At 34.0% G+C, this 12677-nt stretch overlaps 2 protein-coding genes across 4 annotated transcripts in view; one reads left to right on the top strand and one right to left on the bottom strand.

The window, feature by feature from the left end:
* The first annotated feature begins 1003 nt into the window (after nucleotides 1-1003).
* Cyp18a1 (cytochrome P450 CYP18A1) lies at nucleotides 1004-5739 on the top strand. The gene is made up of 5 exons (NM_001130436.1): nucleotides 1004-1401; nucleotides 1459-1847; nucleotides 1903-2065; nucleotides 2118-2382; nucleotides 4993-5739. The coding sequence occupies exons 1-5, from the start codon at nucleotides 1038-1040 to the stop codon at nucleotides 5393-5395; spliced, it is 1584 nt and encodes a 527-aa protein (NP_001123908.1). The 5' UTR covers nucleotides 1004-1037; the 3' UTR covers nucleotides 5396-5739.
* Nucleotides 5740-5777: 38 nt separating this feature from the next.
* Nucleotides 5778-12677, bottom strand: part of phtm (phantom) — a 102698-nt gene continuing 95798 nt past the window's right edge. For all 3 annotated transcript variants that reach the window (XM_963384.4, XM_064354673.1, XM_064354672.1), the window contains exons 5-6: nucleotides 11300-11907; nucleotides 5778-5947 (exon numbers count right to left, since the gene is read on the bottom strand). In XM_963384.4, the coding sequence (XP_968477.1) occupies nucleotides 5778-5947; nucleotides 11300-11907 (778 nt within the window). The remainder of the gene's footprint in view (nucleotides 5948-11299; nucleotides 11908-12677) is intronic.

The raw sequence follows: 12677 nt of genomic DNA, 5'->3' as shown, positions 1-12677 counted from the left end.
AGCTGTTGCCAATTTTGTTAAATAAATTTTGTAATTTGTTACGTTAGCCATTTTATAAAATTCCGCCATTACAATACTTTTTTGGGCAAACCCCTTTTATACACCACCGGTTGGTAAACACTACACTATAGAAACCATCCAATGTTGCTTAATTAATCTTTTAAATTTTATTAATTGATATTAATTAATTAATCCGTATTTATGATTAGGAATTGTAGAAAAAAATCGTATTTATGTGAAAACAGCGTTGATAGCCAACGCCAATTTCTGTGAAATTATTACCAGCTTCTTGTATACAAAATTCTAGCATAACAAACACCTAAAACATAAACCTTTCAAAATCATTGAGTTTTTTAGGTGTAAACAAGATTCTAAATTGCTCTTCCTTGATTACGATTTTTGCAACTTTTCTTCCAGCTTATTAAACGTTGATCAAGTTTGTGTTGCTGCTACCAGGAAAAGAACGAAACATTTTTTTAAATATCAGAATAATCAAGAAATAAGTGCACTTTTTTCAGGTACAACATCCCCGTCTTTGATATTTTTTATTTCAACAAAGATTTCAATAGACAATTTTTTATTTAACTTTTATCCAGATTTAATCCATTTTTAATTACTGGGTTAAAATATTGAAGTGCTCTTATTCTCCTCATGCGAAGTACGAAAACCACACAAATCGCCAGAACCCATCAACAACATTACGCAACACCAATCATAAACGGTCATGGCCACATGTGCAAAAACTTGCACTTTTAAAATCCGTCGCCTGCCGAAGCGAGGTCAAGGAAAACCCCAGCGCAACCTCCACTTCCAACCTCTGGTACCACACTGGAACCATGAATGAACTGCATCCCGACTGCATCCAATAGAGAAGGGGCCCCGAGCCCTCTCATTGGCCACTCGCCATCGCTCCTCCTCAGCCAGTACTCCCCACTCATTCGTCTTAAGTTGCTCGTAAGCCCAACTATATAAGCAATGCTTAGTGTTGTCAAACACCATAGATACCTGTGCACCACGCGAATATTTCACGGTGCATCATGTTCGTGTACAGTGGCTTAGTGTTGTGGAATTTCCTCGCCGAGGAGCTGTCCACCAAAGTGTTGGCCGTCTTCCTCATGGTACTGTTCCTGGTACGTCTCGTCCAGATGCTGAAGGAGGCCAGCGCGCTGCCACCGGGCCCATGGGGGTTGCCCATCTTGGGCTCGCTGCCCTTCCTCAAAGGCGACCTGCACCTGCACTTCAGGGATCTGACCCATAAATACGGCTCGCTTATCTCGACCCGGCTCGGGTCGCAACTTATTGTCGTGTTGAGTGATTACAAGATGATTCGGGACGCGTTCAGGAAGGAGGAGTTTACTGGGAGGCCCATCACCGAATTTACCACACTTTTGGACGGTTATGGTAAGTCGGGTCCGTTCCACCGTACGAACAAAATTAATACTCTCTTTCGTATTAAAGGTGTGATTAATACGGCCGGGAAATTGTGGAAGGACCAGAGACGGTTCTTACACGATGGTTTGCGACACTTTGGGATGTCGTACATCGGGAGTCGCAAAACACAAATGGAAAATCGCATCATGAGAGAGGTCGAAGAGTTCCTCTCGGTTCTGACCGCGCGCAAAGATACTCCCATTGACTTGAACCCTGTCTTGGCCGTGTCTTTATCGAACGTGATTTGTGATATTTTAATGTCGGTCAGATTCTCGCATAATGACGAGCGTTTCAAACGCTTCATGTTTCTCATTGACGAAGGATTCAAACTGTTCAGTTCACTGGAAGCTTCGTTCTTCATCCCCATCTTGAAATATTTACCGGGACAACGGCAAACACGCGAAAAAATCGCAAAGGTAAAACGCCTGATTTGTCAAATTTTTCACAACTAAACCACGTTATTTACAACAGAACCGTGCCGAAATGGCGCAATTCCTCCAAGAAACCATCGAAGAGCACCGCAAAAGCTTCGACCCATCCCACCTGCGTGACCTGTTGGACACCTACTTGTACGAGATTCAGAAGGCGGATGAGGAAGGCACCGGTGATCACCTCTTCGAGGGCAAAGACCACGGTAAGTCATTGTGTCTCTTGGCCACGTCCGGGTGCTGATAATTCGGGTTTAGACCGTCAGATGCAGCAAATCATGGGCGATTTGTTCTCCGCCGGGATGGAAACCATCAAAAGTTCGCTGCAGTGGGCCGTCCTCTTCATGCTGCATCACCCCGAAGTGATGAAGGCAGTGCAAGAGGAGTTGGACCAAGTGGTTGGACGTCGTCGGCTCCCCAAGTTGGAGGATTTGCCCTATTTGCCTGTGACGGAGTCGACGATGTTGGAAGTGTTGCGGATTTCCAGCATTGTTCCAATGGGCACGACACACGCACCCACAAGGTAGGCTTTCGTTTTAGTTACTTTGTGAAGTGAAATCTTATCGCTCGGAACGGTGTGCGAGAATTAATAATAATATAACACACAAAAAAATACTACTTCTATCGAGAAGTATTTTTAAATGACTTGGGTAAATCCGTGTTTACGGCTTTGTGCATCGTTTTCATTAATTAAAGATAATATGTCAGAAAATATTTTATTTGACAAATGTTACAATATAAACCTTAATTATACAAAATCAATTGTCTAAATGCAAAAAGGGCAAATGTCAAGAATTATGCACAATTTCAATTAGTCAGTCTTCATTTTTTTAGTTTTGGGAAAAGTGAAACACTAGATCTTGCGTTTCTATTTACACGTAATTTTCATGTGTTGAACGGAAATTAACATGTCAATGTTTTTTTAAACAAATCTTTGAACAGGACGTTTTTTTAAATACTTACATTTATGAGGTTTTTTGTTTTCATTTTGATTATTTATCTTTTTGACTCGACGAGACGTGCGAAGAAGCTGAGCAAAAAACCATCTGACTTACTTTTATTAAAAAATTTAGTTTCTTCTCCAACTGCGTGCTTAAGTGCTCAAAAAAGGTGTAAATTTTAATCCGTTCCAACAGTTTTTTTTGTATTTTTTGAGGAAATTTTCTAAAATAATCGATTATCTCATTGAATTACATTATGGCTCCTAAATGTAAAATTACGGATATATGAGTTAGGATACGAAACGACGTACAAATAAAACGTTGCCGTCTTCAGTAGTTCGGTTAGTGTCGTCAGAGAGCGCAGTTGTTCCATTACCGTCTAAGTTTTCAGGGCAATAAGTTTGAAAAAGTGGTTGTATTTGTATAACGGTTAGCTCAAGGTCAACAAAAAAATCAGGCAGATAGAGCATCAAACATAATGCAAAAATTTTATTGTAAACTAAATTAAAAAAAATAAACTTTTACCAATTTGCACTATGTCCCATATTTTTCAAAACGCTGCGAATACTGTATCAAATGCAAGAAAAAAGTTAGGAAGAAACTTGTAGAAAATAAAATTTCTTACAAAAATGTCCGCGAAACCATATTCCTACCTAAAGTCGTTCAAAAATGCGCAAGCGACGGATTTGCTTCATTTTGCCGGTGGTCAAGGATTGCAAAGTTATTTTATACCTAAACCGTTGAAATACAAATAGTGGTGTCGTAGACTTTTTTGTACAAAATTTAATTCTCTACAACTTTGTTCCTTTCATATTTTTTGTAACTTCAACCGTATTCCCAGCGTTCGCACATTGATAATTCTAAGCGCACCGTCGCAAATTTATCAAAACGCTGGGAATACGGTTGAAGATACAAAAATTGTGTAGGAAATAAAGTTAAAATAAAATAAAACAGTTCTAGACACCATATTTGTATGTTCTGCCATTTAGGTATAAATTAACATTGCGTTACTTGACGAAGCGCAAAATCTATTTTTTTTTTCTGTAATTCATGAAAATTTTAATTGTCTGTTAAGACTGCAAAGCTCAAGATTTCTATTTTTTTTTCCAAGTAATTTGGTGTCTCATTTTTACTTTGCCGGGTCAGAATATCCTAATATTTTGTATCTCGTTTCGTTTTCTATGTTATAGTTTTCCGTACTTTCTGGATATACGAAAACCACAACTTTTAAAACTAATAATAATATTAATATTGATTATTATTATAAATAATTTTCAGTTTCGTTGACGTGAAAGAGAATAGGGTCCGGTTTATAGAAAGCTCTATTAAAATTTAATTCGTTGTTAAAAGTTAACAACGCGAATAACTGCTTTAATTTGGTCACGTGGTGTTTGAGTTTTTAAAAACAAATTTAATTCTCTACAACTTTAATCGCATTTACAGCGTTTTAAAAAATAGGGACGAATTTTGAATATTTAATATTTCTTAGCTTATCAAAAATGCAAAGCTCAACATTTTTGTCTTTTTGCTTTTTCAAGTAGGTAATGAGTGTATCTGCCATACTAAATACAGGGTGTTTCAAAAGTGTCGGACGATCTCTCGGGTGGTGATAAAACACATCAAATTGAATTAAAAGTTCCTTTGTCAAAAAATTGTTTGATCCTTTTTTTACGAGATATAGCTCCTCAAAGTTAAATTTTTAAGACAAGTTTTTGATGCCTCAGATTATATTTTTTTATTTTAGTTAGCGGAAACGACAGATCTTGCAACAATAAACAGATACTTGTTGAAAAAAAATCAAGAATTAATGTCTTATGATGTACAAAACAATTTAAACAAATATAGTAAAAACATATAGTAAAATTAAGTTGCTGAACTAAACGTCACCATGTATGGAACAGAGGGCAAATTTTAAATTTCAAATAATCTCTTGAAAATTTTTAACTCAACATTTTTGTTTTTTTTGATATATTTTTGCTATGTTTATATTTTGTGTCTCGTTGCGTCTCCTAATCGCGTTAAGATTTCACAGTCTTCGTCCTAGTGATTCGCAGCCATAAAAAAGTGAAAGTGTCCCGGTCGAAAATTCAGCAGTTGGGTCGTTGAACTGCCACACGGGGCAGACAATTTCCCAATCAATTTCATAACACCGCACGCAGGACGCAATTTAACATACGTAACGTTCGTTTCAGGGATTTGAAACTGAACGGGTTCCATCTGCCACGGCATGCCCAGATCGTGCCCCTTCTGCACTCTGTCCACATGGACCCCAGTCTGTGGCACGAGCCGGAGCGCTTCAACCCGAGCCGGTTCATCAACGCTGAAGGCAAAGTGGTCAAGCCTGAGTACTTTCTGCCCTTCGGGGTGGGGAGGAGGATGTGTTTGGGGGAGATCTTGGCCCGCATGGAGATCTTCTCCTTCTTCTCCTCGCTGCTGCACTCGTTCGACATCTGCGTGCCCACGGGGGAGACCCTCCCCAGCTTGAAGGGCGTGGCGGGGGTGACCATCAGTCCCAACGCGTTCCGGGTGTGTCTCAAGCCCAGACCCATGGAGTGGGACTCGATGGGCACCATCAGACCAGCGGGCAGCCACTAGTGGGTCAGGAGCACGGTGACCGAATGCGTTTCCTATATTTATATATCGAGGCACAGTACTTAGACATTCCTCAGTTAGATAAGAGATCTCCGACTTGTTCGGCTGTGCATTGCAAGTGTTCATTCATGTTAGTATTAATTTTTAAGTGCTAGTCACGTCATCGTCCAGTTGCCGAAAAGTACCATTGTATCACGTTACCTGCTGTAAATTGGCAACTTTCACACCATTTTATCGTTCTAGGTTAAGCCACTTGTAAATATCACCCTATTTTATTTTTTGATCTTGCTAACTGTACAAGATGATAATTGTGTAATTAATATAATTTTTTTAATTTTAATAGAAAACTGACTTTATTTTATCCTTTCCTTCTAATACAAAAGAATTACAAACTTGTAAAAATCAATTCGTGAGGTTTCGGAGTTAGTGTAATGCCACAATCTCCAGTCAAATCAACTTCTCCCATACAACTGATGGCGAAATTTTTTACCAAAGCTGCACCAAAGAGGTAGAGGAACATTCGAGCCAATTCATCACCGACACACATTCTTTTACCTAAAAAAATACAATTATTACAATAGTTGAGTAAAAAAAAGTAAGAAATAATTTTCGCTCTCAGGAAAGAACAATTTTGTTGACAGCTTAAGGGTAAGTAAAAATAAAAGTGACAATTGAAAACGAGATTCGCTGCTTGTAGATCGTAGAACATTCATTTATATGTTCATGTAGATAAGGCTTTTATATGTCTGAGCAATATACAGAATGATTCAAAAGTACCAGACAATCTCTTGGGTGTCGGTAATGGACATCAAACTGAATTAAAAGTCCCTCTGACAAAAAATTTTTGATAACAATTTTAAGTTAAGTTTTTGGTGTTTCAGATTATATTTTTTTGACTTTAGTTACCGGAAACGACAGCTCTTGATTAATTAAACAAATCCCTTTTAAAAAATCAACAACTAATGACTTGACTTGACAACTAATGATGAACGTAACAATTAAAAAACTTGCAAATTTGACAATAAATTTAATTCGACATTATAGGAAACAAAAGAGCAAAATCCATACCGTTGCTAAGAAAATCAAAGTAAAAAATATGTCAAAATTAAGTTGCTTAAAAAAATCTGTCCTCATTTTTGTGCTTAACTGAACGTATTTTAAATCATCCTGTATATTTCTTTAAAGTTTAAATGTGACGAATTATACAGGGTGCTCAAAAACTGGTGCACCAACTTAGTGTGGTACGTTGTTGAGAAGCATGTGTAGATCACGGGAAAAATCTTGAAAAAATTCCTAATGTTACATTTTAAAAAATCTGAAATTACAAACTTATTTTGTTAACTTCCTCAATTTTTATTATTTTTTAATGTTTTTATGTTTCGCACTAAGTAATCGTTCCCTAACAAAACGATGAATAATTGTTTTTAAATTTACTATCAGATCTTAGGAGTTTTTTTTTATTTAAAAAATAAAATTCGTCACAAAAATCACAGTTTGTAGATATGCCAACACTGGGAACTATTTCCTACGAAACCATTACAAAAATTATTTATTATTATTGTTGATCAAATTCTATTGCGATCACAACTGTAACGCAACGTTGCCACATCCCATTTATTTAAAATTCGTTATTTATCAATAACTTCAATACAAAGAATTTTTTTATTCGATTTTAGATTGGTATTTCAACAAAAATTGATTAGTTTTCTTCAATGATCTATTAATTTATGGTGTCCTGTATAGGTATATTATAGTTTGGAGAAAAAATAGCAGTATATTATTCGCAGTATATGCGTTTTATGTTCTTCCGACTCATCTAACGACCTCACTGCGTTCGGATAACAACTTATCAGTTTTACTTACACTCCTAATAAATAATAGTACCTAATAAAATACAGCGGGTGTTTCAGTTTAGTATGTGTTGGTAAGTAATGTAACTAAGTGGGCCGTTTGAAAAAAAAACAACAGGAAAACAATGGCAGTCACCGCTTTAATAATGCCATTGCAGAACAAAATTGATAACTTTATGTAACAATTTTATCATTTCAATTAGGAATAACCGGATGATTCAGTTTTATATTCGCCCCATTATAATTTTTTATTTTGTTAAAAAAGTGTAACAAACCATATAGATTTTCATATTTCCAAATGAATTGAGAAAACCTATTAGATAATATTATGAATTTACCTTTATGACATTTGTCTAAACGGAAACTGTTTTCAAATGGTTTTTTCAAATGTTACCCTGTATATTTTTTATTACCATTTGATACAAATTCTTTTAGTCTTAAATATGTGTCACAATTCACAAAATAGTAAGAAAAATCAAACAGAATAGACTATTTCTGATAAAAATTTAGATAACAGAGTAAACAATTAATCAATGATTATTAAAAACTCTTATACAGGGTGAGTCATTGATATGGGCGTACTAGTTTGCAACTACTCTGTTATAGATATCTAGAAATGAGAAGTCAAAGTGTACCTTCTAAAATTATTTTACTATACCGGGTGCTCAAAAACCGAAGCACCAACTCAATGGCGTGTGGTAGAGAATTGATTACATATCTACAAATTGTGATTTTTTTGATGAATTTTATTTTTTTAATATTCAAAAAATTAGTAAAGTCTGCTTGTAAATTTAAAAATAATTATTCATCGTTTTGTTAGGAATCGATTACTTGGTGTAAAACATAGAAACATTAAAAAATAATGAAAACTGAAGAAGTTAACGGCATAGGTTTGTACCTGCGGATTTTCTAAAATACAACTTTAGAACTTTTTTCAAGATTTTGCCCGTAATCTACACATGCTTCCCAACACCGTACCGTGCGTCAGTTTTTGAGCGGGATGTTTCATTTTTACACTGCAACCTTTAGTTTTTTAAATAACACCCCCTGTATGTTTATGTGCCCTTTTTTGGAATCTATAAATCAGTTTAGTTTTTGCAATTTGCATAAAAACTGTCGTTTTTTAAGTCACGTTTTGATTTTGTTGTGAAAATGAATTTCTCATGTAAAACGCATACAAATCTCATCAAGATATAAACTTTAATTTTGATAAGAAATAATTAAATAAAAAATAAAAAAATAAAAACGACGACACTACCAAAAAAAATAAGCAAAAAAGCATGATAAAAACCTTTTCATAGAGTTGATCAAGCCACATTAGACGCGGTGAATTTTTAAAAAGAATTGACCAATGTATTACTTTATTGCTTAAGAAAGTCGTCATTTTGAACAGTTTTGTAACTGCAAGTAATATGTTATCGCAGTTGATTGTTTACACCCCAGTTTTTTTATTTCATTATTTCTCCATTGTAAATTTCTATCATTTTTATTTAATAATTTTTTGTCAAAATTTTATTAAAATATATGTCTCGAGATTTGTAGGTTTGCATTTTACACGAAAAATTCATTTTCACAAGAAAATCAAAACTTGACGTACTATGAATGCCATTTTGACATTAGTGTGTCAAAATGTATTGTTTTTCATAGCAGGTACATTAGTATCGAAGAGATTTTGTGTGCATTTTTCAGAAAAATCGAATTATTTCTTTAACTATCAACTTTTGGAAAAAACTTAAGAGATAAAAAAGATGTAAAATGAGACGCTATGTAATACTTCGTAATAAAATACAAGGAATGCTACTTAAAAAAATCATGTTAATCCTTCGAATACCACCAAAATGAATGTGTCACAGCAAGGTGATGCTACAATACAATTTCGGAGATACCTCAGACATTTGTTTAGCCACGGACAAAGTCCTAACTTGATATCCCAAAAATTAAGCACTCTGCGATTTTTTAATAATGTGCCTGCAGACGCTTTAAATTGTAGAAAAAATTAAATAACTTCTAAACGGTTAAAGCAAACTGCAAAAACTAAACTAATTTATAAAGCCTAAAAAAGTGCAAATGTAAATATGTACAAATGTACAGGAAGTGCCATTAAAAAAAAACAATGTTAAAGGCTGCACTGTAAAATGAAACACACTGTATGGGGAAAAATAATTTTAGAACGTGCACTTTGACATCCCATTTGCAATGTCATTTGATTCATTTCGATATCTTTGACTTACCGTGTATAGTTTTTCAAGAAAGGATATTATTTTTTGGCACTCGCCGTAGATTGTGTCTAACATTTGTTGCTTCGAATAATAAGGCAAATTTCAACTAACTGACAAACCGCGATTATTTTTCCAACATTTAAGGTTTATTTTTTACCTTTTCTTTTATTTTCCTTTTCCTGTTTTGTTTACATTTTTGTTTATTATATTTCTTCTTCTTCCCCTATTCAAAGATTATTATAATCATTATTTTTTCTTGTATGTTATTTTTGTACTTGGTTTAGCCTCGGCTAAACTTCGCCCAAATAATGTCTAAATAAATAATTAAAGAATTAATTAAAAACAGATTTATATTTCTCTTATTCTTGCTTTATTTTATATAGGGCCAGTTTTCTTTACTTTTATTTTTTTGTTTAGGTTTCATATTTAGTAATTTTATCCTCAATATAAAGTAAGACAAGAACAAAAAGATAGTCTTTTGTGTGTCAATTTTTTTAAGTTTTAATGTCATGTTTTATTTATTTATTTATTGGTTTGTACCAAAATTACTCCTAAATTACTTATTAAATAAATGTTATTGGAATATTACGGAAACTACGTGTGTATGCAAAATTTCAGCTTATTGGAATAACAAGAACTGTTCCAAATGACAATATCTTAGTTCCAGTAGGGGACAGGATGTTGATTTTAATGATTTTGACATGAAAAACCTAACAGTAGAATTTTTTTCTCTCTATCGAATGGTGTTGATTACAGCTTCGTATTTTAGTTGTCAATTGTTTATAATGAGCTAATTCGGACAGACTAGAGTTCTTATATTGGGAGAGTTGAGACACTGAATGTCAATTTACGAAATTTTGTTTCATTTACATCGGTTGGAATGTGTAAAAAAAAACAAATTAGGATAGAAATCAGTGGTGTTACACTTGAAATTTGGCGAAAAGTCAAATAAATTTGTAATTTTTTTTTACATTTTTCGTCGACTAACTGCGTTTAGAAATGGTTTAGACTGGCAGTCGTCGTCAATTCACTGTTTTTTTATATGAACTCCAAATTTTAAAAGAGATTTCTTCGTAAGTACAAGAATTTTACGTCTAAACTCTTCATCATAAACATTTTTTCCTTAACTTAAGAGAGAGAATTTGAACCTTTCCTGCCAAGTTTTACGTTTATTATTAACAAGCATTTGGAAAAGTGGAATGTCTAAATAATGTTATGTACAATCTATGAGATTTTGGGAATTTGTCTATGCAATTATAAAATACGTAGGTACTTGAACCCAAAATTGGTTCTAATTTTTAGGAAAGTTGAACCTGTCGCTGCTTGGCCGCCTTTAGCATCTACGTGAAGTTTAGATTCTGTTTCAAATTATAAAGTTATTGGGAATTCACGATTTTTCATACGAGAACACCTTCAATATCATTTTTTTAGAAAATTTAAAAAGACGACAGGAAATATGAAGGGTTCTTGATGACCAATTTTTGGGAAGAGATGTTTAACTAAAAATTGTGACTGAAAGAAAAGCATTTTTAGCATTGAAGTATGTTTTAAGTTATGTATTTAATATTAAAATAAATATCGAAAAATTTCAGAAATGTGAATATTAATATTGGCAGGTATTCAATTATTTTCTTTTTTTAAATAGTAATCCCAAAATTTCTACGTCCCTGGTTAAATTTGACGTAAAATTATGTCATTTTATGCATTTGACAAAAATTATAACCTTGAAATTATTTTTTACATAAACCTCCGACATAAGTTACTAACAAAAATTTTAATAAAGAATGATAAAGAAGGAACTCTAGGATAGACAACAGAGCATGCCAAAAAAAACGTACCCGCTTGAAACGGAATAAAAGCTTCCGGTTTGAAAAACTTCCCTTCTTCGTTGATAAACCGTTCAGGTTTGAACACTTCAGGTTCGTCCCAAATATTCGCATCCATATGAACTGCCCATTGTAATGGTACTATCATGGTACCTGGTGGAACCTTATACTGAGCAATTTCCAGCTCTTCCACACTTCCGTGTGGAATACCCACAGGTACGACCGGTCGAATTCTCTGAACTTCAGCAATAGTTGCTTCAAAATATGGCACCATTGCGATTTGTTCAAGTGTTAGATCATTTAAAAGTGATCGCACTTTTTTCTGGACGTCTTGGTGCACTGCCATGTACAGCACGTACCACCGTAACGTGGTCAAAGTCGTGTCCAAACTGGCCCCGAAAATATCAGCCAACAAGTAATGAAATTGTTGGTCGTTGTAGAACTTAACACTGTCTTCATTTTTTCGTTTCTCTTTCTCAGCAAGAAACGCTTGGATGACATTACTAACAGTTTCGTTAGACGAATTTTTTTGCTCTTCGATTATTTCGCGATATATTTGGTGGGTGTCTCGGATTCCCTCGGTTAAGAAATTTATTGTTTGTTTTGACTTTGGCAAAAACCTGAAGACAAAGTTATAGTCCAGTCAAATGAGCTTTTAAATCAAAATACTGGGGAAAAAGTTACTGTGAAGCATATAAAAATTTTTAGTCAAGAATTTTTTTGCTTTAACACTCGGGAAGGTATAAAATTTCGTAATCTAGTACCTACTATTGCGTTACTTTTTTGGCTTTTTAAATAAGTAAAGGAAATAAAATGTTCTTTTGACTTTTTTGATATTATTAAATAATCAAGTGCATCTTGCTAATTGAATAAAAGTTAAAGCTTCACTCGCACGATAGGAAGCGAACGTTCTTTGACTTCTTTAAGCACACTTGCTGAATTGCTTAAAAATATGAAATATGGGTCAGTTAACGACGGTTTGTGTTTGGCTTACTGTTTTTAACAATTTCTGCAAAGATCTGTAAAATAAAATGTAGTTTTTCGGTATATTATCTTCCTGTAGACTCTAATTTTTAGTAATCATAGCATAAATAACAAAGAGAAAAAACTCATCTCCACAACGCAAACCGTAGTAAAACTAAAACAGAAAATTTTTTTTTACAAAAGAATTTTGAAGCAAAAAGAAACTAACCAAAAAAAGAAAGAAGCGACATTTAGAAAAAATCGACAGGTGAGACTTATTTAGACTAAAAAAAATTTAGGGAAACCCGAAAAGACGGAAGATCACATTTGAAAAAACTTTTTAATTTTTGTCTATTTTTTGTCAAATAACTCTGGTATTACTAGTGTAAAACACTTTTACATATCTTCAAAGAGTTCAATATTCGAA

The sequence above is a fragment of the Tribolium castaneum genome, chromosome 2 (assembly GCF_031307605.1).
Source record: "Tribolium castaneum strain GA2 chromosome 2, icTriCast1.1, whole genome shotgun sequence".
Lineage (NCBI taxonomy): Eukaryota > Metazoa > Arthropoda > Insecta > Coleoptera > Tenebrionidae > Tribolium > Tribolium castaneum.
Note: the sequence above shows the minus strand (reverse complement) of the source record. Positions and strands in the feature narration are given on the sequence as shown.

Excerpts from the sequence above, each read along its gene's own strand:
- Cyp18a1 (NM_001130436.1), top strand. The coding sequence starts at position 1,038 with ATGTTCGTGTACAGTGGCTTAGTGTTGTGGAATTTCCTCGCCGAGGAG. Across the intron at positions 1,848-1,902 it reads CACGCGAAAAAATCGCAAAG|AACCGTGCCGAAATGGCGCA; the intron begins GTAAAACGCCTG and ends TATTTACAACAG. Across the intron at positions 2,383-4,992 it reads ACGACACACGCACCCACAAG|GGATTTGAAACTGAACGGGT; the intron begins GTAGGCTTTCGT and ends CGTTCGTTTCAG.